The 22,918-nt window shown below is 41.8% G+C and overlaps 2 protein-coding genes across 6 annotated transcripts in view; one reads left to right on the top strand and one right to left on the bottom strand.

The window, feature by feature from the left end:
* vwa8 (von Willebrand factor A domain containing 8) overlaps nt 1-4,845 on the bottom strand; it is a 76,680-nt gene extending 71,835 nt beyond the window's left edge. The window contains exons 1-4 of the mRNA XM_036540908.1: nt 4,602-4,845; nt 3,527-3,604; nt 3,178-3,308; nt 2,923-3,033 (exon numbers count right to left, since the gene is read on the bottom strand). Of these exons, the coding sequence (XP_036396801.1) occupies nt 2,923-3,033; nt 3,178-3,308; nt 3,527-3,604; nt 4,602-4,740 (459 nt within the window). The 5' untranslated portion in view covers nt 4,741-4,845. The remainder of the gene's footprint in view (nt 1-2,922; nt 3,034-3,177; nt 3,309-3,526; nt 3,605-4,601) is intronic.
* A 1,859-nt stretch (nt 4,846-6,704) lies between these two features.
* dgkh (diacylglycerol kinase, eta) overlaps nt 6,705-22,918 on the top strand; it is a 56,395-nt gene continuing 40,181 nt past the window's right edge. For 2 of the 5 annotated variants that reach the window (XM_036540035.1, XM_036540033.1), the window contains exon 1: nt 8,780-9,205. In XM_036540035.1, the coding sequence (XP_036395928.1) occupies nt 8,909-9,205 (297 nt within the window). In that variant the 5' untranslated portion in view covers nt 8,780-8,908. Of the gene's footprint in view, nt 6,918-8,777; nt 9,206-22,918 lie in introns of those variants that run through there. The other 3 variants (XM_036540032.1, XM_036540031.1, XM_036540034.1) reach the window with 3 other exon arrangements.

The raw sequence follows: 22,918 nt of genomic DNA, 5'->3' as shown, positions 1-22,918 counted from the left end.
TATTATGCATATGGAAAGGTCAATAGCATCTATGATTTTATACAGAAGGAGCCCATGTAGTACTTTACTAAAAACAAAAGAGTTTGGTGAGTTCATTCTTGGACATATGAAATTAATATTATACATTTATGCTGCAATAAACACAGAAATAGACTAGGACTTTATGACCACCCTGTGAATAATCCTTTTTCAAACATGGGAGACATGGAGCTGCAATACACATTTATAAAAAAAAAAAAAAAAGAACCTCTGACTGCCTTGCTGTTAGCGCCGACACACATAGCTGAGAATGTGGGTCTCCAAATGGGCACATGTCCCTCTGGAGTAGTCCAATGCAGTTAACAAGCCCCTCCCACTCCCACTGCCACTGCCACCCCAAACGCTGCCAGCAGGTAACTCCCCCCAACCCCACCCCCCCCACCCCCATGCTGGTGGCCTCTCCAGGAGGGGAGCCTCAAGCGGCTCTCAAAAGTAACATTCTGAAACCCACAGGACATCCAGTATAAACACCAGAGAGTCGTGACTTCACTCACATGCCCCATTAATTTATCCTTCCTTTATTACCTTAATGTCTGTGTAGCTGACACTTGCTGGAGGCACATTTCATGGTTTTCCTTACTGCAAAAGCTGGAGAACATATGTATAGAGAACTCATATATGCTACTTTTTGTCATGGAGGAAACTGTTGCTCAAGGGTAGAGGTAGCAGTAACAGTCAGTCAGGATTTGAATCCACAACCTACTGTCCAGTGTGAGAGCAATGCTAGAAATACCATGTTTAACCTGCAATTGACACAGTCCATTTTAAACCACCATCCAGTTCTCTTCTGCCTATCTCTTACTGTTGTGAATAGTGTTCATGCTCGTTCCATTGTTGCATTATTGAAACCCACAGCTCAGCTGGATGCAACGCAATGTGGTACATGATACAAAAATTATGGCGAGCTCTCCAGTCCCAAGTAAGCCTCTCTGCACAATGCAGCTGTCAATTAAAAATGAATTACACAAAATCCATAGGGGGCAATTCATTACTATAATGCTTTGGTTAGTCACAGCCAACTGAAAAGAAACACTGAAAGACCATATGCCATTCCCTGCATTAATTAGCACAATCTGCAAGAAGCACAGCAATCCTGTAATCATTTCCATGGATACATTTGTCATCTGGGTATTATGTTTAAAAAAGATGGCTTCTGTTTCTTTTTAAGATTACACTATAATCAACCCAAAGCTTTCCCAAAAAAGCAGTGAATTAGAGTGCTTTCATTTCCATCATCAGTAGTGAGCAATAGCAAACAGGCTAATAGCAATGTTTGGGTCTCAGGGTTACAAACATGCAGCAGGCAGTAATAAGGCCCAAATAATATGCATTAATTAAGACTAGGGCAAGACGCTCTCGCACCAACAAAGGCCATTTTCCCCATTGGAAGTAAAACTCTCAGAAAAAGACCACAGTTCAGTTCCAATCACAGTATGTGCACAACTCTTATTAAAAAAACTGGCACATGGCACAAGAAGAGGAGTAGGAATGCAGTACAATAGAGCCTCCCAGATATTATTACAGGGATGGCAGCACTGTTGTGTTTGAAAATTGGCACTGACCCTGAGAAATGAAAAATATTTTTGCCACTGGTAATACCAGAGAACTAACACATGCAAGACTCATTGATTTAGAAATTGAAGTATTGGTCCCACATACCCCCTGTATAATACACCTGTGCATTGACCTCTGTGTATCATGAAAGGAGCTTAGGAAACATCTGTTATGCTTATTTCCTCAGCTCATTACTTCCATGTAAAATGAACGACATTACAAAGCATTCCAACCAATAGCTGTAATTTGCTAATTCACTTCCAATTATAAATCTTAAATTGTCATTTTAATGCAGTGTTCATGTGGCACAAACTAGTGAGCTGTCAATACCCAGCTCATAATGACCATGAAGCATAAGGGTAAAATGGCTCCTTCATGCTTTCGAATAGTGGTAATATCCAGATATTTTTTAATTGGACATCTTACCTATCCTTCTGTGCATTCCACAACTCACACAGCCAAACCTGCGCTTGGATCCTGATAGCTTTCGACAATAGGAGATGAACCCGTGATAAGCGAGCCTTCTTTATAAAATTACGGTTGAGCTGTAGACATTTATTTCAATTAAACATATAGTTGTCATTAATCAAATAGAGGCTGTCTGAACAAGGCTGGCCTGCTTGCTCAAAAAATGGTACACAGGTAAGCACATGAGAAAGATGTGTTTATTCCTCTTTGTATGCGATGCACACACTCCTCTTAATGGTCTTCTGGGCCTATAAGACACATCTGGGCCAATAGTAGAAGAGTACTTATTGTGTGTGAAAAGAAAAGCAAAACGCCCACCATTCTGCCTAATTTATACTCTTGCACCATCTACTCAAGGCTGTGCTTAACAGGGGAAAGTATCATGAAACATGAAGTGAGTGTACCACATTCCATCCTGCATCATTCCTGAAATAGCTGCTTGACTGAGATCTAAACACAATGAAGCACAATGAAGATTATTATTATTTGCTGCTTTCGGGCATGAGAATGCATTTGAGTGATCTTCACAGGCCATCCGTTTTCATTTACCACACAGTTAAATTAGAACCCATCTTGCTGACTTCATTCACACATGATGGATAATGCATGTACTACAGTGGTTCATATGGATCACAACACAAGTTGATATTGTCTGTCTTCTTTGGTAATTATTTCAGTTCAGGACAAAACAAGAATATTTTATCACTTTCTAAGAATCTTGACACTGATCTCTAGGAAAAAAACAGCAGATTCACACCAGCACATCACACATCCTCTGCACAGTGCTGACTGCAAGTGAAGAGGAAAATCAGCTCTCATAGACAGCCTTACTGAGCGAAGTGGCACGCAGTTTCCACTTGCCTGGTCGATGTAGAAGGCGGTTCCTGCTCGAATCTCTCTGCGCTGCTTGAGGTCTGTCTCAGTGGTGTCCCGGGACAGAGCTACGTACTCCACTTCCCGCTTTGTCAGCTCCTGTGGGACGTGCAATCAAACCGCTCTGATACTCGTTTTTTTGGTCTCTGACACTCAAGATATTGCTTTCATACAATTTCAGTACCCCCTCCTGACATTCGTTCAGCTGGTTCCTCACAATATGTCACAAATGTGCTCTTTTACCAGATATTGCATGGCAATGGAACGACGGAGTGGTCCAGGGGGCCCAATTAGGAACACATCCTGGCCCAGGAGGTCTTTCTGCATAATCCAGCGTAGATGCTGGGCCACAGTTTGGGGCAGGGACCCTGTCACTGTCAGAGCAAGGAAAAACATATCAGCATGGTTTCACAAAAGACAACCTTTTGGGCCCGCAGGAGAGTCGAGCAGTACTCTACAGTACTTTTTATTAACAGCAGAGGATAGATGCAACCACAAAGACACAAAAGAATAAGATGGTCATTTCATGTGTTCAATTCAACCTGAGTAACACTTAGTGCAGTTCTCTTACATACCATTGAGTGGGACTTACTGTGTTTGACTGGCACAAGTTCTGGATTTCGAGGCGTTTTCAGTTGGAATGACATTTCCCCTATTTTTACTGTATCACCTGGGGTAACAGAAAAACACACATGTTCTTTCCTACTTTAAGACACTTTTTAGACACTTTAACTTTTTGCTAATTGCCAGTCATTAGATGAGGCAAAGGGCATATTGAGCCATTCCACATGACACCAATTTCACCAATTAGCATCTAAAATTTCCACAAATATTTGCCATTGCTAGAAACGGGTTAAGAAGAACTTCTGGGCCGGAGAGACCACATATTCAAGGTTAGGCATTTGAGCTCAAAGGTCCAAAAATGACCTGTTTCTTATTTATTTATTTTTTTTTCCCAATAAATTACAGAAAGACTTCGCATCTCCACTCAACAACTTAAAATCAATATCAAATTAATTCTTTTATTGCAGTCGGGGTGAAGACATGACAATCTTAAAATAGCGTGACAGATTCTGGCAACTGTGATACCTTTGACCCCTTGACTTGAGGGCACGGTCATTGGAGTTCAGAAGTGCAAACCATTTTGTTGTAGTTTGCTAGTGTGTGCTAAAATTTCAGTTTAAAATGATAATGAGGTCGATATCTTTTATGTTTTCTTATGGCATTCGAACATGTATGGCCTGTTTGTTAATATCAGAATAGGCACATAGATAGCCAGCTAGCTGCACAATCATTGCCTAAAGAAGCGATACGACGGAGCCTATTTCGATTATAACTGTCTACTGTTAACTACATGGTTAGCTAGCCACTTAGAAGTGATCATTAACAAAACTGAGACGTTTCTGACATACACACTGATATTACCAGGCATTGCCTGACACATCTTCAAATCATTACACTATCTTTACAGCTAGGGGCCTCCAAGGTGTAAATCTATGAGCAAAGGTACAACCTACGCCAGCAAGCTAGCTGGCTAACTAACCTAGCTAACTTTATACACTGACGACGTGGCTAACCAGTTTTTATGCCAGAAGGCTGAAAGATCTTACGCTATAGCATGCTTACTATCTAGTCCAGCTGATGCTCGTACAGTTTAAGAGCTTTACCTGAAGAGGTGTTAAGAAGTTTGACCTCATGTGCTTTCCATGTCCAGCCTCCTTTTCCCATGACAGGTCCCAAAATATTTTTAAGTCTTCTAGCAGCGACAGCAGCGGCTGTGCCTTGGTACAGAATCCGCGACTGCATGATTTGATTCTGATCTCATAGAAATCAGGATGCTAAATATTAAAATACAACCATTATTTAACTGTGTTTCATCATGTAGGTTTCATACTTGCCGACAACCCCCTTTCATCGGGGGACGATAATAAACGCCGGACCAAGAATGTCCGGTAACAAATTATTCCGTCACAGAAACAAAAATACACGGCTGTAATTTACGTTCCGACTACTTTCACCAGTTGCATTTACCTTACTCTCTACATTTCTTAGGACGTAGCCTATGTCATGAGACACGGTCAACAAGAAGAAAAACGGATTATCCATTATGTGATTATCCCTGTATGAACTTAATGTAAATGAGAGGAGGGAAAACAATCACTCCTTAATTTAAAAACGTAAACCAATGGACAAATGCCAGCCAAATACAAAATGTTTAGTTGAATTTCATTGGGCTATAGAAATCAGTGAGTCGTGGGGAAAAAAATCCACGCAAGCAAGTTTTCAAAGCATTTGATGCTGGCACTTTTACCACTGCATGTGGATGTTTTACAATCACCTCCAGTCTGACATATTATGTGCTCTGAATGATATCTGCCACTTTATAAACATTCATAGAGTTATACGTTATATGTTGTGTGTCACGTGGGCTTGAAATAAGTTAAAAGCAGCTACTTATTTTTTTATTCATTGGTCTAATGTGGTGGCATTGCCTTGGCAACCTTTGTGCTCTGTACATGCTAATTTGCATTAAAACAAAAAGATCTGTATAAAGTTATTTCCAATCTGCAATCCTAGTCACACCTAGTCTACCTAGTCTCCTTATGATTATTATTTTTAAACGAATTAAAACGATGCAATCACTAACTTCTGATGGATGATCTTTATTTACATAGTTAATTGTACAGTTTTTAATTATTCGAAACAATAAAAAAAAAACAGATTCAGGTAAATTCAATGTAGGCTACATTTTTAGCTTCACTAATTTTAAGATCACAAGCCTCCTCTGATTCTGTGAGACCATAGACAATAGAGGTTATAAAAAGTCCCCTCTTGGGACACAACTGTTTCTTTTTCATATGCAGAGGAAACCATTAGACCTTTTTACGTTTGTAAAAAAAAATATATATATATATATATATATATATATATATATAATTGTATCAGTCCGGTTCGTATTAGCTGATTTTTTTTTATTTATCTATATTTCTTTTACAGTTTTCATTTCTGACTAGGCTTCCATTGATATGATCTTTCATTTCTTATGAGCAAACCAAATTTTACAACCAAAGTATACAACCCATGAACAAACACTAGGTAACGATTTTACTTTCAATGACAGTATAGTATTGCTTTCTACGAGAGTACCTGGGAGCCGGCAAATATATTTACTGCTGGATTCCATAGTTAGCACTAAGTAAAGTGGACCTGCTGCTTATGCGTATTCTAGATTACGGTTTTAGTCATCAAGACGAATGACACTGTATAACACTGAGAAGGTAATATAAAGGGTGATAAATACGATTTCCATCAACCTGACTATTGTTAATCTCAGAGATAATCGTTGTAGTGGAGCATTGTAAGAGAAGAATCACAGAACAAACACAAAATCGGAACAGACATGATGACTTACTTTACATTCTCAACCGTTCACTTCTTATGTGTAAAATGTTCTTTAGACATAAACAAGGGGATACCGTTATATAATGAAGGATAAGGCAAGGTATTAAATGAAATAGTATAATCTGTGTGTTTTCTGTCTGAATGATGACCTTGCTTGTGAACCATCAGTAACAGATAACTGGAAATGGAAAACATACGTTCTTAATCATTCTGTTAGTAATAACTAAGATAAAGTTGATAAACGAGAATATAGTGGGATTTCTACAAATGGGTGACGTCATGGACATCTCTTCTGCTCCTTATACGGGTTGACATTTATCACGTGGCGGCTCAGCTCAGCTCTGGGAAGACCCGTGTGGAGCCACGGAGGTAGCAACGTGAAAAGGAGCGAGAGCGAAATAAGTACCAACCTGTGTGAGGACGCCAAACCAGATGCGCGATTTTACGATTAGAAGGCAGCGGTAACTATCATCGAATTCTTCTTATTGCACAGCCGATCTTTTACAAGAAGACTGACAAATTGGATAGAGACAATGGAAGATGTCTACCACTATACTCGAAGCCCCGTGTGGGAAGAACTGGTCAGTATTATTACGTTCTACTGAAAGTCTTTTTAACTTTCTCTCTGCGCTTTGACACTGGAATTCAGTTATCCTCAGGCAGCGTCAGACATAGGCTATTGTATGCAGTTGTTATAGTTTTGCCATGGTGATATAATATTGAATAGATGTGAGTTTTTGTTAAGTATTGTGAAAATTTGTGGAAACATCTATATACATTTAAAACTAGACAACAATTACAAATATAACAGCTGATAATTACGTTAATTACATTGGCAATGACAATCTAAAGGAATATAAAACGCATCAAAACATGATAAACGATCCGTTATCCATTTATTTTACAGGCTATAGATTTATCGAGGATACTCTGTGTTTAGATGATGATTGTGTGTAAAATAAAGCGGTCCCACTTTTCAGTAGAGAGCATACCTAAACAGGGTGTAAGTACACTTTCCTGACTGTTTAACCAACTCTACAGAGGTGAAACAGTTAGATGAAGGTACAGGTAAAGTATACAAGTATTTCTGTAATCCTCTGTACACAGTAGGCCTATCATTGATATTTTAAGTAGTGAAGAACAACGTTGTGTGATTATTAGAATTCCATGATTATTACAATAAGACTATATACATATAGTACGATAATGAAACATTTCCAACCGGAAATAATCTAACATACATATCATAACTTAAGTAGGTTGTATAAGAGTGCTATTGGTTCAGTTGTTGTTCAGTGTAACACTCTTGACATTATAACAATTATTATAACAATTAACCACCAAATCACCAAAATATTAAAATAGTAATAATAATAAAATAGCCTATATTTTCATTTGCATTCTGTTTCACTTCAGGTTAATATTAATGCCGTTATCAAAGCAAACAGGAAGGAAGTTATCTAGCTACAGCTAATTAACCATTACCACATAAAACGTATCTATTAACCACAGCATTGCCATATCGCTGTTACATCATTTCAGAGTAGGCTATAGGCGCGTACATCGTTTCACAGGAAAAAAGATAGATTTGAAATAAGTATTCTATTGTTTGGCTCCCTGGCCACCGCCCAGACCACGTCCTGCGCTGTTAAAATATGATGCACAATGAACCGTTGTTTCTGAATATGTAGCTTGTACACTATGTGTTGACTATAATCACCTTTCGTCGTCAGGAAATAATGAGAAAAGAAACGTGGCTTCACCATGATTATATTGTTCCTTTTGATACACATTGAACAATTGTGCACATAATTGTAACATATAAACATAATTACAGAACATTCCCTTCGATTATCACATGTTAAAATCTTTTAATTCCCCAAACAAAGTACTTGCAATTGATAATAACATGACAGTGTAAATTGCATTTGCTGAATATATTTTCGGGGGTAATTAGACTCTAATTGTATCAGTTTAGGGGCTAAACTCTACCTGTACCAGAAAGATGATTAAATTCCGTAAAGCCTTTTTCAGAACAGTTTTTCGGGCAGACACTTTGTGACATCCTTCGTAAAATCGCGGCATGTATCCTTGTCTCTCAGTTACATGAAACTCACTGCGCTTTATTTTAATGAAATGATCACAAATTGATGTTGCAAGTTTCGGCAACTTGCAACTGTAGCGCACTTTCCTTCATTTGTAAACACGGTATCAAAGCTGTGTTGTTTTCATGTGTTCACTGTTATGAGTACTTTCATTTGAAACATTTATACACAATTAAATAAACCACGCAACTCCGGCGTGTAGGCAACAGTCGGCTGTACAGCACCTCGAGTCAGACTCCGCTCGGATTAACCACTAGGGTTTGCTACAGAGATTTCCTCCTGTCTTCGATGGGTGAGACAGAGGAGGCAGACTCAAGTCTCAGTCTATACAGACTGCAACCATAAATACATTTGAAAGGAGGCTGGATTGTACATAAAAATGGCAGTTGTGCGCCCGTTCAGTTGCTTCTGTAAAGTTTTAGAATAGGCGAAGGTGTACCGCTCTCAGTGACAGCCGATAGTGGAAGATGGCGGCGAAGAGAGCTGCTTTTCAGCCGCTGTCCAGCTCTCGCGTCCCGGAGAGGAAGGGAGCGGCTGACCGCACCAAGACTAACCCGGAGTGGTGTGCCTCTTCCACCCACCAGGAGCCAGAGAAAGGAGCGTCAGCTACCGCAGGGATAGGAGGCTCGGGGATCCACCAGCATGTTATGGGGGCTGTTGGAGGACCAGGTCCGGTGGACGAGTCTTCCGATAGCGAAGGAGAACAAGAAGGCCCACAGAAACTCATCAGGAAAGTGTCCACCTCCGGCCAGATCAGGAGCAAGGTAAGCAACAGCTGTGTGTAGTAGATCTGCGGGCAAGCAATGTGTTCTGTATATTCAAACTGCACATGGACCCGTTTTGGACGGTTTATGCATTTTCACAGCCTTCTCCTTGTGCTGAAGGAAAACAGTTCCATTTAATTTTTTTGTGTGTGTAAATTCCCCACATCAACGCTATTGTGCAAAGTGAATGGAGTAACATTGGGAGGACACAGACTGAGAAAATGTCCCTTAATACCGGGTTTCATATCTAGATTAAATGGCGTGTTACCAATATATACTCTTTCATTTTGATTGGAACCACATCTTCTAAATGTAATTTCAAAGTAGCTCTAAAGATAGTTCACTACCAGAAGATATGTCAGTTGTAGGTTTTTAGTTTGGAGTGGGGTTAAAAAACTATTTTAAAATTAATATAGCCATACAGTTGTAACTAGCTGTTGAGATTGAAGCTTTGAATAATGATAATAATAATAATAATAATAATAATAATAATAATAATAATAATAATAATAATAATAGACCATTATTATTATTATTATTATTATTATTATTGTGATGCACAAACTCAGATTTTGGCTGTAGTAGCCATAGTGTGTCATAGCCTCTTATATTAAATGTTCACCTGATTTAAAAGTTCTTTCCTTGTTTACGCTTATTAAAAATACAAATTCATAAATTCTGGCATACAGTTACTCTTGTGTTTTATTTCTAAAAATAGGTGTGACATCACACATTTGTTATCTTGTCAGATGTTAAAAAAAGAGGACGCAAAGTACAAATAACTTGCATGAAACATATGAAATGAACCTGCATAGGAAAGTGAAATGAGAGTCAGCAGTGTCTTTTGGGGCTCTCTAAACCAGTGTTCTCAAATCATCCATCTGGGTGACATGTTACCTGGCCTGCTCCACTTTGACTACAGCGCTATAAATAAACTCCTTTCCTCTGTTCAGAAAAGATCCACTCAATAATTGACAGCCACTTCACACCCCCCATTGCATTATTTAAGAAGTCTATATTTAAAGGGTTGTGGCTTTGGTTCTGGGAAGTGATGTGGGTAGGGCTGGCTTTTGTGATGCTAATTAGTGGTTGCTAAAACCAAGAGAGTAAATAATACTCCCCATTCATCGCTGCAGTATCAAGTAATACTCTACACTGCCCCAGAATTACAAACTATTCCATAATTTGGACTGTCTGTTTTCAATCAACGTGTATTTCAGATGAGCATGTTAGCGGACTGTGTCTTGAATGTGTTTGTATTTATGACCCAGTGCTACATTAGAAAGTTGTCCAATGCCTAAGATATTTTGTGCTCTTTGAGTTTTTCCTGGTGCTGATGTTAAATTATAAAACCTTTTGTTACCCATGTTATTTCTGATGAACTGGTATCTGTTCATGTTCAAGCTGTTGACAGAGCTGATACATGGCTTCACTGAAGTAGTGCAGGCTATTTAGTTCACATTTTGTCATTTGGGCTCAGCAAATCCTACTTTAGTTTTGTTCCTGCTAGTAAGAACCCTCATAGTTGTTGCCAGATGCTAAAAGCATACAGGTGTGATGTCATTTCTTTAATATTTACAAGAGTGTGTGTGTAAGGCTCTTTAGCAGCTGAACTCTGACCTGCTGGAGAGAGTGAAGAGAAGCTTTGCTACATTAGGTCTGGTGATACAATGCAGTGTTCTGGCTGGGGCAGTACGGAGGGGTGTACTTCTCACACCGTGCCTGATAAGTCCTACTTATACAAGCCTCGCAGCGGCTGGCAGGTCTTCTGGGACTGAGCTCCCGCTCTTCGTTTACGTTCTGACGGCAGCCCTGTCTTCACGCCAGCCGCTCTGGGAAGCGGCTCGCCTCCTCCTCCACGCCCAGCTTCTCAGCCATCTGCTCCATCCGCGGGCGGCTCTATCTGTGGCGGTGCCAGGTGACACGCCCACGCGGCTGCGGTGCCCTCGCGTGCCTCTTGCTGTCCGGGCTGGGGTGCGTGCCTCCCCCAGGCTGTAAAAGGTAACCCCGCCCTCTGATAAGCACAGATCTGGCGGGTTACGGAGTGCTGTTCCGCCTCACTGTTTACTCAGTGTGGCATGTCAGAGGGGCCACCCCCCCCGGGCTGCTGCCCACAGCCCACCCCCCTCCTCTCAGCAGCCCAGATGCCATGTGTCTCTGACTGCAGGGGTGTGCGGTGACATTTTTTCCCCCCCGAGTTGCTGACTCCATGGCAACCACCAGCCATATCTTCATCTAGCTAATGGCCTCAGGAGAGTGGGAGAGAGGAAAATCTACAGCTGAAGCATCGGTTGAGGAAATACTGTATTTCGGTAACACCTCCAGCCCCCATGAAGGACCCCACAGCTCAACTCAAATCAGGGGCTGGCTAGCAAGGCATAAAATCTCTCTCATCTTTACATTCTGTCCTTACTATTGTAACAGAGGGAGCCTCATCATTTCTGCTGTATTATTGTAGTATCAGCATGCGCATGGGTGTGTGGATTTGGACTGAGAATAACTCAGTTGCGGTTGCTGGCGTCATCCTCACTCTCAGCACATTCATTGAGTTTGCCCACCTGGCCAGACCCACAGGGATCTCTCTATGGGTGTCACCTGGGTCGGAGACACCTGAGTATGGTATAGGCCCATGCTGGCACCATTCACATTAGCAGATGCCCCGTGCAGGCTGTGCCAGGCTCTGTAACCTGCTGTGGCAGAGCTTGTCTCTTGGTTAATAAAACATTTGGTTTCAGTGGGAGAGCTCCATGGTCGTGGAGCACCTGAGGCTCCGTCCTCCCCTGACGACTCTCCGGGGATGGAAAGAGGCTCACCGTGGATACAGGCACGGAGACAACACTCCCACTGTGCCGAGGCCCAGCTGCGCACACTGGTGGCAGCTCTCACACATTCAGAGCTGCTTGGGGAATGCAAAGCAAAGCTTCACTGTTAGCGCTTGTCTGTAGATGTCCTTAAAACAAAAGCGAAGGCGCGAAGCAAAGTGACAGCTCCGAGCAGTGGCTAGCTCACGCCTACAGTAGCCCTCAGTTTTATGTTATGCATTGATATTAGAGCTTGGTCGCCCGCTCCTTGTGCACTGAAAGATTCCTGTCTTTGTTGATGCCAGACATTGATATTCTTCTAGACTCTCAGCTCTTCAGGTTGCTCTCACTATCCCACCATCCCTCTCTCAATTCTCATTGGCTATTCAATTCATTGTACTGAGGCAATAGTATGATATTCAGTGTAAATAACACACTTTTCTGAAACAGTAGAGGCAAAGCAAAATTGTTTGTTGATGATGCCATTACTATTTGATTAATTTAGAATGCATCTAGCCCATTTCCATTCCATTAGAGATCAGCTTTCCTAGTTTTAATGCATTCAAAGTATAGTATTACACAATTGTTCCCCAGGTTCATCGGTGGTGATAAGATTAAGCCATGGAAACAGAGAATCTGATGGAGATATTAGCGAGCTAGTCAAACATTGCTCATGGTACCATGTGGCAGTCTGGACTTTGTGTCGGGAGTCACAAAGATGGAGAGAGCGACAGCTGACTTCCAGTTTTATTGGTCAAGGATCTGGCTTAAATGGAACCTAGGTCTGTTCATAAAACAGATAATGTTTTGTGAACAGACCTAGGTCTTTTGGTACTATCTTTCACAAAAATTATTCATGTTTTCTCGTGAAAATTTGAAACAAATGCCAGGTTATCTGACGAAGAAAAAAAAAAAAAAACCACAGGGAAAGTGTTTACATGGACATACTAAGCACCCACAAAGTCAGTCAGCAGGTTTAGAATGCTGGGTGCATCCAAGCAAACGTTTTCTCTGTTCCTTTTTTCCTCAAGCGAACCACCTGGTGACCCATGCCTTGTAAGCGTGTGGTGGGGAGCAAGAGAAGAGCGAACCTCATTGAAACTGTGCTGCACCCTCTCTGACACAGCAGCACCTCTGCAGCCTGCAGACCTGAATCCAAGCCAAGTGCAGCAGGTTATAAACCATGATGGCAAAATGACTAGAGACATAAAAACCTCACTGGCAAGACAAATGCTGCCACTGAATCATTACCTCCTTAGAGCTTTAGCCAAAACTTTTGAATTGATGTGTCATTTATTTTGAGGCCTGTGCAGTCACAGAACAACCTCTGGAAAGTACTGTAATGTTATATATATATGAAAATATTGACAGGTTAACTCAGTCACTGGACTAATATACCTAAACGCAACTATGTAGCGAACTACTTGTTTTGTGATTCTTAATATAACATCAGCGAGAACTCTGATTACAATGCATATAACAACATGCACATGCTTTAGGAGATACTGTGGATATTGCTAGCTACAGACAACGAGAAACCTATTGGTTGGGGAGAGAAGAGGGACTAATGTAAGCCATGTGCCCTTGTTTACAACCCATCACATGTGTGCATACAAACCATTTTCCCATGAGTTGGAGTCAACTTCCTGCTGTGCAGGTTCAGAGTGAATATCATGTCTTCTTCTTATTGGCCCCATTCAGGTGTAGGTAGATGGTACCAGGTTGGCTTGGGTCATTCAGAAAGATAGTGTGCCTATATATTGAACTTCAAGTTATACTGTAGAAACAGAGGTCAGTTGTTCCTCACATTTCTCCTGTATGCTAGCTTTTAAGACAGTGACAGTGCTTGTAAATTTAAAGTTTTGATTTGATATATGATTTACTGTTGACCATGCTAGCATGAAGCTAGCATGAAAATGACCAAAATGTGAAAGCTGAAAGTAGCAAAATAATTATGCTACTGCTCATCTACAGATTGTTTCATACATCTGACAGGTGTTTTATTTATTAGTTTGTTAATTCTTGTGAAGTTAGAAGTGACTAAAAAAACATGTAATTTGCATTTGAACTTACCTCAACAATCAATATGTTTGAGGAACCTGAATGGTAACATGAGGTAATTAACTTCACAATCTTTAATGAACAGCCCTTTCCCAACCATGTGAAAATGCACACCAATGGCATTCAGGAACTAGAATAACTGCTGTATCTTGGAAATGTTTCTAATAGTACCACATGGTAAAGCAATGAATAAACAGCAAAACCTTTCTCTACAGCACTGTTTATTCATGGGTGGTATGTGCAAAACCAAAACATCCTGATAGCTCTTTGCAACAAAAAGTCACAAAAAAAAATGCACCCACTTCCTCCCGGCATGCTTTGGCCACCAATCAGGTGTCATACTGGAAACTGATCCCGCAGACACTGGCCTAAGCCTGGCTGAGGTATACTAGGATGATGTGCACATGCATCAGAAGCCCCAGCCATGCTGAAGTATAGTCTAATCAGAACTAGTATAAGAAACTAGACTGGAAGATTCATGTCACGAATGGGTTTAGTCTTCAAAAAAGTGATTGCTCACTTGCTGGTTGCGTGCTGGTCTGAGCAAGAAGGCGGCTCTAGTGGTAGCCAGAGCCCAGTTAGCCGACCATCTGGATCTGTGGACTGCAGTCCAGGTGCCTGAGTCAGGCTGAGAAAGCACTGATAACATCAATGGAGTGAAGCACAGTGACAGCTAACGATTGCTCTTATTGAATTAAGCGGAGCTGCTTGTCTTGTTTAAATCAGTGTTCTGTTTTACACTTCAGTGATACGCAGATGATATCCACCTAATCCTCTTCTGATTGGATTGAGGACCTGTGGGAGTGGGGACTATGCTCAAGGTGTGAGTCCTGTCCCTGCTGCCCCTCTCACCCCTTCCCTCACTCCCTCTGTCCTCTCAGCGTCAGCCTTGCTGCATGGAACACAGCACAGTGGGAACATGTTAATGTAACTTGTGCCTGTGAGCCCAACAAAAAGCAACAACGCTGTACTTTGTGATGCTGTTATGCAAAAAACATATGCTTAATTTGAATTGATGATCAAGTTTCTATACTTGGTTCTGCTACCAGCAGATTCCACTGGACATGAATGGGGAATGCTCGTCTCTTGTCTGAACCCGCTGATTGCGGAGGTGGTGATTAAGGCAGCTGTACCTGTGGAAACTCCTCTGATGTATCCAGTCACAGACACACACACAAAGAGTGGGCAGGGATTGCTTATCTCCCCAGCTTTTGTGCACTTTGAGGGGGAGGGTAGCTGGCAAACCTGGGGATGCTGGACACAGGCTCTATTGTGCATTGCTATAATCTGGGGATCCTCCATATGCCTGATGCAAGCCAGGAGCAGAGACTTTTCCAACAGTCAGGGCACAACATTCTGCCATCCAGCCTATGCCTGCAAGCACTCAGCCCTGTATATTCTGATGATATGGCCTGTGTCAGTCTATCATGCTTGTGTCAGTATGTCTGCTTTAAGGCTCGTTCCAGTCGGCAATTAGGCCACTTAGGATACAACTGCTTTAAAAGGATGCTGTTACTAATCTGTTTATTCTCTCAGTCTAGGAGGTTGTAGTAAGAGTTGATGAAAACAGATGATTACTAATATGGTTAGGATGATGCAGTGTTGGACAGAATGCATTTGTGTTCTCAGTCAGTGGATATCTGACCAGTTGAGCAGAGTGGCACTCTACATTGTAATCTTACACGTTTGTGAGTCTTAAAGCTGATTTAGAAGAATCCAGTAGAAAGCATGCGGCAGGAGAGTGGTGCTGCTTGCTTGTCCAAAATTTTTAGAGTAAATAGGCAAGAGTTGGCAGCGTTTTTCTTGCTGATGTGTCTCCTGGCTCTGGATCTCTGTCTCATTTGTGCTCTTATCTGTGAGCTGCAATCGAACTCTAGCCTGCAGAATTTAGCCACACGCCTGCATGTTCATGCACACCAGGACTGGCCACCACTGTAGCACCCACACTCTAGGATGATAAGAAGGGATTTAATGGCCCTTGTCTACCCTTCCACCACCAGGCTAGCTGTAGCATAGCATCCTCCTCGCTGTCATTTGAAACACCCTCCCCATCCTTACCACTGTCATTCTGACGGGAGTAATTACTACCTTCCATAAGCTCTGCCTCCCCCTAAAACAATGACTCAGTCTTCTTGCTGATGGGCAAATTATGCAACCATAGTTTAACCAGTTCACAAAGCAGTAGAAAATTGCAAGTGCTTCAAAGAACCACACCTTACAACCTCAACAGTATTATTCCCTTAGTAATAATCCCATCCTCGAGAAGCTAAAAAATTTCCCAGTGTGTTCCAAAATGGTCTCGGCTGACATCTGAAGCAAGGAGATTTCTTGAGCCAGATATTTGGAGCAAAACCATCTGTTGGTTTTTAGCGAGTGGAGGAACACGGTGATTTGTTTGTATTTGTTATGTTTTTTTAGCAAGCCACAAAAGACCATTGTGTGAACCCAAGAGTGACCTCAGCGGCAGAAACATCCAGCTTCATTCACGTACAGTTGTCTTCCCTCAGAAAGCTTATGCTTGCACCCAAAATGAAATGTTCTTCAGTGCTGTCAGGAGGCTTAGTGGAGCACCCTATATCTAAAGGCCATTAGCAGCAGCCTGTGGGTACAGTGCAGTAGGAGAGAGCTTTCTCATTTTCGCTGTATGACACTTACTCAGTCCAGGGCTCAGAGGTTCCGCTTCTCTCACTACTATGCAGCTTTCTCTGCAGGCGGCCCCTTTTGCCACAGTGAAACCCAAAGGACACTTAAAGGAGAGGTGTACCCGAACGTATGATTTGTATCATGAACTAATGTGAGCCACTGTGCTTCCTGAATGGCGTCCTGTAAGCCTTGAGCATGACCCCTCTCCTCTCGCTGATGATACAAGCCGTCTTTAGTACCAGCTGGGGATTTCATTAGGGTGAACAGAGAAATGCAAAAACCCTGTCCCAAAAAGTCAGGTTTTTGTAGCGTTGATCCCTCATAGGCATTGAAAGGACACAAAATGAAATTTCTTGTGAGCATATCAATGTGAAATTTATACATCATGACAATATCATTGTTTTGAGATTACGTGAAAAGTAACGCATATTATCTTAGCAAGTCATTGTCCATTTGAAGGACTGGTGAGTATCACACTGAGAGAGTTATATAGGCTCACTCTATGGGCTACAACCACATTGAAGCCTGATGTGCCATTATTGGAATGTGGACATTGAACAGGACCGATCAGGACAGTTTATCCCCTCTTGTCCTCTCCTCAGAGCCATTGTAGTTTAGTTTTAGTCTGCTAGCTGTTCACTTGATTACGGGCTTTCCTTCAATCCCTGACAAACTCCTTTGAGGATGGGAGATTACAGTGGCAATGGACTTTGGATCTGACCTCCTCCCCTATTTAGTGATGTATTCTGAAGGGTGTAGCTGAGAGTTTCCAGGGGATTTACTGGTGCCTGTATCACATCTGCCTGGGTCATCCTGTTCTTAGTCTCTTTGCTGCTGGAATTATCTGAAGCATTTATGCCAAAGATCTGTATTTCTTCCATGTATATCATGTTTGGTTGAACTTGAAGAGTAAAATTATGTGTAATTGATGCAAAATGTGTATTCCTGAGCCTCTGCTTGTATTTACATAAAATAATGCTTTTTTTTTCACCCAGGGCCAGTGCTTTCTGTTAAACATCCATATCCTCTCCCTGTAACCTTTGCTCCAATCTGTTATCCTGGTGAAACAGTTGCAAGACATTAGTGTAGGAGTACTAATCACCTTACAAGCCAGGTAGATGGTGTTCCCTCATGTGTTCCCATAAACAAGACCTTGAAACTGAGCCAGAGGGAGCACTGTCTAAGGGGGCACAGAGTGTAAGGGATGGTGTTGCTGGACCTCGAGTGGAGAGAAAATGAGCGCCTTAGTGGTAAAACCTCCAGAAACACATTGCCCGAATTCTACAGAACTCTGTAACTCTGTAACTCTGCCCAATGGGAAACCTTGGCTGTGCAGAATGTGTTGTGAGATTTCTTTAGCTGTGTTCTCTGTGTCTCTGTGGAGGGTTGTTTTGAGCACGCTCAGTAGGGGATGCGTAGTGTTTGGGAGAACGGAACTCCATCCCAGGCCCACATTCTGTCCATCAGATGGTTCTCTCTCGCTTGCTCTCTCTCACTCTGTATCACTCTGTATGCATCAGTAATTATGCTAGGCCTGCTTGGTACAGTGAGAGAACTAGGATTAGTAGTGTATAAATAGCAGCTGTGGGTTATTATCACTCTCAGTGGGATTTAATGTAAATTGATTAAATCCCACTGTGATCAAAGCTCATGAATAAGGTTGTATTGGGCTTGAATTACCAAACCTTATATTGCTTGTGTCACTTATATCCATGTGCTACTATATCGTGGTGTAAAAGGGATCTGTTGGTTAACAGTGTGGCATATGGAGATTCTATCTTGCTCACTCTAGTCTCTTGTGTAATAACTGTGATTTCCTTGAAGTGCAAGTAGATTAAACTAGAAACTGGAGGGGGTTACAGACACACAAGTGCACGCGCGCACACACACACACACACACACACACACACACACACACACACACACACACGCACACGCACACACATCATAGTTAAGGTGCACTGGTGTAGCTATTGTTTGCCTGTTATGCCTCCAGCATGGAACAGCCATGTGGGAATACAGAGGCAGGAATTACAGGGATAAAGATGGAATAATAACACCAATGTCAACAGCAAGCGCAATAAACCAGTCCAGACACAGCTGAACCTGAATGGGCCCCATTGAGCACTGAGTCAGTATCAAGTTTTAGTCCTAACCTGCATCCTCTCCCTCTGTAAACTGAATCTTTAAATCATGTCAGAGGCTTGCTGCCTATGCGCTCTGGGGGAAGCCTGAAAAGAGGAAGAACTGACAGGCCTTTTCACACAAATCGTAGGTTCTGAATGCAGCACTGCTGGTTGGGCAGAATTCTGTCACTTCCTCTGGTTCCATTTCTTGTCACAGACGTCTGCAAAGCCAATTTAATTAGCTGAGAACTTACAGCCAAGCCGCTGCACTTAGCTAAGTGACTGCAGTCAAGCTACTCTGTGAGAGTATAATCTTCCCAGGGTCAAGGCATCTTAAGATGAGCACGATTGTATCTGCCATGCAGTGCATAATGGTGCAGGTGAAGTGGCAGGAGGAAGCTTGGCCCTCTATTGTAGGCCCCTATGAAAGGGACATGCATGTCTTTAACAGTACGCCATTCACCGCGGCTAATTCAGAGAGGCGTGGGGGTGAAGTGTCCCTCTTCTGGCTCAGGGCCAAGCAAGCAGATACCTGAAGTGGAGCAGCAAGACCTCCCATTGTAAACTGGAGTGGATCATCCCCCATTCAAACATGCACGTTGTGTATTAGATTTAACACCTATTCATGTCTAACCCAGGAAAGTTCGCTGCACAACTGCATTCACTTCAGAACAACATTAAAAAGGAATATATATATTTATACCTATGGGTTGAATCACAAATTTCAACTGCCATTCTATAATTCATAGAGTGACCCACGCAGGTGCATCACCACTGTAGAAATAGCAAAGTACATATCTATTCTTAATTAAATTAATTAAAAATTAATTAAATTTTACAGGATTTTTAGCTTTTCTGAATGATATATGCAGATGGAATAAACATGTTGTGTTTCTCTGTTCCTTGAATAACTGATGCAAAAAATTCTATCCAAACACTAATCTAATGTTCTTAAAAAGGTTTGTCAGTATGTGTACATAAAACATGTTTCAGGCCCTGGGGATTTCATGCAGTCTGTCTTTGTGGCACTTGCAAATAAATATAAACCTTCTTAGAGCATCACAGTAGAATGGAGATTTAAAAGTGCTTTTTTATGACCACATTTGTCTTGTGTCTACAGGAAGGGTGACTGTACATAAGATTATTTATTATATTTAGCTCAAAACTCTGCTGTTAAGTTTACTCTTGAAAACACAAGGAAGCACTTTGACACAGAGATCATTTGTACCCACTCAAAGCCCACCCCAGAGCCTTTGTAGTGTCACCTGGAAGGTGTGACGGAACCGCATCTACTAGAATTCCATTGGGAGGGGAGTGGCTGAGGACACACAGGGCTGTTTTTTAGGAGAGGGGACAGGATGTCCTCAGCCACGCAACGGGGGCCTGTTTTCTTCATTCACTCTCTCCAGGAACTGCTGCCCTGTGTTCTTATCCCCAGAGCACAGCTGCTGGGCTCATTGTGGCTGTGCCTTTGTTCATTGTGGAGAGCAGGGAGTGTGCACGCGTGTGTATGAGAGAGAGGGAGAGAGAGAGGCTGTGTGTGTTTGTGTGTTAGCAACAGAGAGTCAGACAAACTGAGCGTGAGGGAGATAGAGTTAGAGAGAGGCTGTGTAAGTGTGTCTGTGCATGGGCGTGTGTGTGTGTCTGTGTGTGTGAGAGAGAGAGAGAGAGAGATGTGGGTGTGGGTTATTCAGATCTGTCTGGCACACAGCAGTTCTCCCTCTCACACTTTAGTGAAGAAACAGTCTATTAATAGATCTCTTCTTGTCCCACTTGGCAACAGGAAGAGAACCAAGGAGAAACTACGGTGGCCAGAGAGGGCCATACTGGAAAGGAACTTCAAACTGGAGCACACAACTTTTTTCTTTGCTTGGCAGAAAAAAAAGTTAAACTTTAAGTTTTAAAGTGTCTGAGAAAAAAGCATGAACAGCAGAAAGCAGCCCAATTCTGAACCTTGACTGAATGTCCCCATTTTATTGAAACACTTTCCATTAAAGTCTTTCAAAGGGCATCCTCTCCAAAAATAAAAGCAATTTACGCCAGTGGATCATAATTTTACAGCAAATGACTTGCAGTTGTCATGTAATGTACATCTCTAATTGAATTAAGTAACATTAATTTCAAGCAGTTTGGAAATATTTTACATGCAAACACATAAAATATAAGTGAAAAATAAGCTTTTTGGAAAAGCGCACTATTAAGTAGATTTAGAAATGTGTGGATCATCTGACCAAACTCTTTCACTGAGATTTATTTACTTGTACAACAACCGCATATCGCATATCTGTGTCCTTGCATCTGGCACTGTAACAGGAGTGCTCGTAACACCACAGAAGCAGTGTGGAACACCTTGGTACCATGGTAGCAGTCTGGTGATGTACCCTTGGAATCATGCGACCCTCATCACGCCTCGGTCAGCTGTGTGTTCTAGGTGCAGAGATTGGGTTAGGTAAATTGCCTGCTGGTTATGCCTCATGTCCATCTGTGCATCGCAGCGCCTGACCTTTTTAAACCAAGAATGTGGAGTCCCCGGTGACGCACGCTGGCAGGCGCAGTAGAAAGGGCTGTTCATGTGGCGGGGGATGTGGTCTGAAGTGTGCTGTGGGTAAAAAAAGGCACTTTGTTCTACTAAAGCTGGCTGAAGCGGGTTTTGTGTATTCTCTGCATGGGGTGTAATCGAGGAGGTAACCAGTGCACTATGCCTGTCTGTCCATCTTAAAAGCTTTTTGCTGGATTTTTCATATCTATTACAGGAATACAGCTGACTCTTCTGTATGTGGTCTTGTGGCAGCGTTTTATGTGCTTCTTAACGAACTTTAAAACATGCTTCATATTGACATCTAATTTTCTTCTGCTAATTCCTTTGTCAATATTTATTTACATGACTTCATATGAAGAGGCACTGCTGATTGGCTATAATTTGAAAAAGTCAAATGGAACAAAGCTTTGGAAAATCAATTTTTAGAAATGAAAGGGAGCTATATTAAAGATGGCAGACTTTTTCTGAATGAGTATTTAAACACTTTGTCTGTTACCTTTATCTTTGTTTGGATTAAAACCTCAGGTATGTATGCAGTTTGTGTGCCATAATTTGTAATATTTGAATTTTATGGTGAGAATCTGAGTGCTTCTCGATGCTTCACAACACATCCAGTTGTAAACAGATAACTTTTAACTAATACCCACCATTTGAAAATGTATTTGGAGTACCCCTTGGAGACATCCCCAGTACCCTGAGGGGTATGAGTACCTCAGTTAGGGAACCTGCACTGCAGAGGACATCTTTCTGAAAGGGAACTGGTGTCGGATGTCGTTGGAGGGTCATGTTAGTGTGTCTGCCGGAGAACGAATTCTCTGTTTAAGTTGACACAGCTGTGCACCAGGATGTCGGATCGAAGCTGCGTTTCTGTTTGTAATTCTCCCTTCAGACCACATATTTCCTCTGCTAAAAATAGCCCCTCTATAGGCCGCTGGATTCCTGTTGTTTTTAAGAGCTTTTCCATGTCCATGCTATATTTGTAGATGAATGGGAGGGAAGGCAGCCTCCAGGTCCATGCTCTTTGTTTGTTAGTGGAACAGGTCGCATGGTCTGATGCCACATTGCAGGACCGATAATTAGTACGGTCACAGAACCCTTGAACTTGGGGCATGCCCTCAATATACAAGCCTGAAATCTTAAGCCAACAACATTTCCAGGAAGGTTTTCTTTCTGTAAATTTAGTCTAGCGGAAGCAGTGTACGTTGAGTCTCTTGATGAAAAAAAAATTAGCAGGGAAATTTTTATGGTAGTGGCAGATTAATGCTTTATGCAGCATAACATATCCTTATGGGTTAGTATTCTGGAATTATTGGTATTCTAGTAAGAACATCACATGTGGTGCAAAACATAAGTCTGCCAATTTAATGATTTTTTTTCTGTGTGTGTGTGGTGTATGTGTGGCTGAGCGTGTGTGCTACCCTAATGTGGCTGAAAGGAGAACTGGGCCCTATTCGTAGGAAAGAATATTCTCTCTGGGCCTGGGGAAATAGTTGTATTTATACCATCTCAAAGCAGCATGGGATATCTGTAATGGGTCTCCTTT

The sequence above is a fragment of the Megalops cyprinoides genome, chromosome 11 (genome assembly GCF_013368585.1).
Source record: "Megalops cyprinoides isolate fMegCyp1 chromosome 11, fMegCyp1.pri, whole genome shotgun sequence".
Classification (NCBI taxonomy): Eukaryota; Metazoa; Chordata; class Actinopteri; order Elopiformes; family Megalopidae; genus Megalops; species Megalops cyprinoides.
Note: the sequence above shows the minus strand (reverse complement) of the source record. Positions and strands in the feature narration are given on the sequence as shown.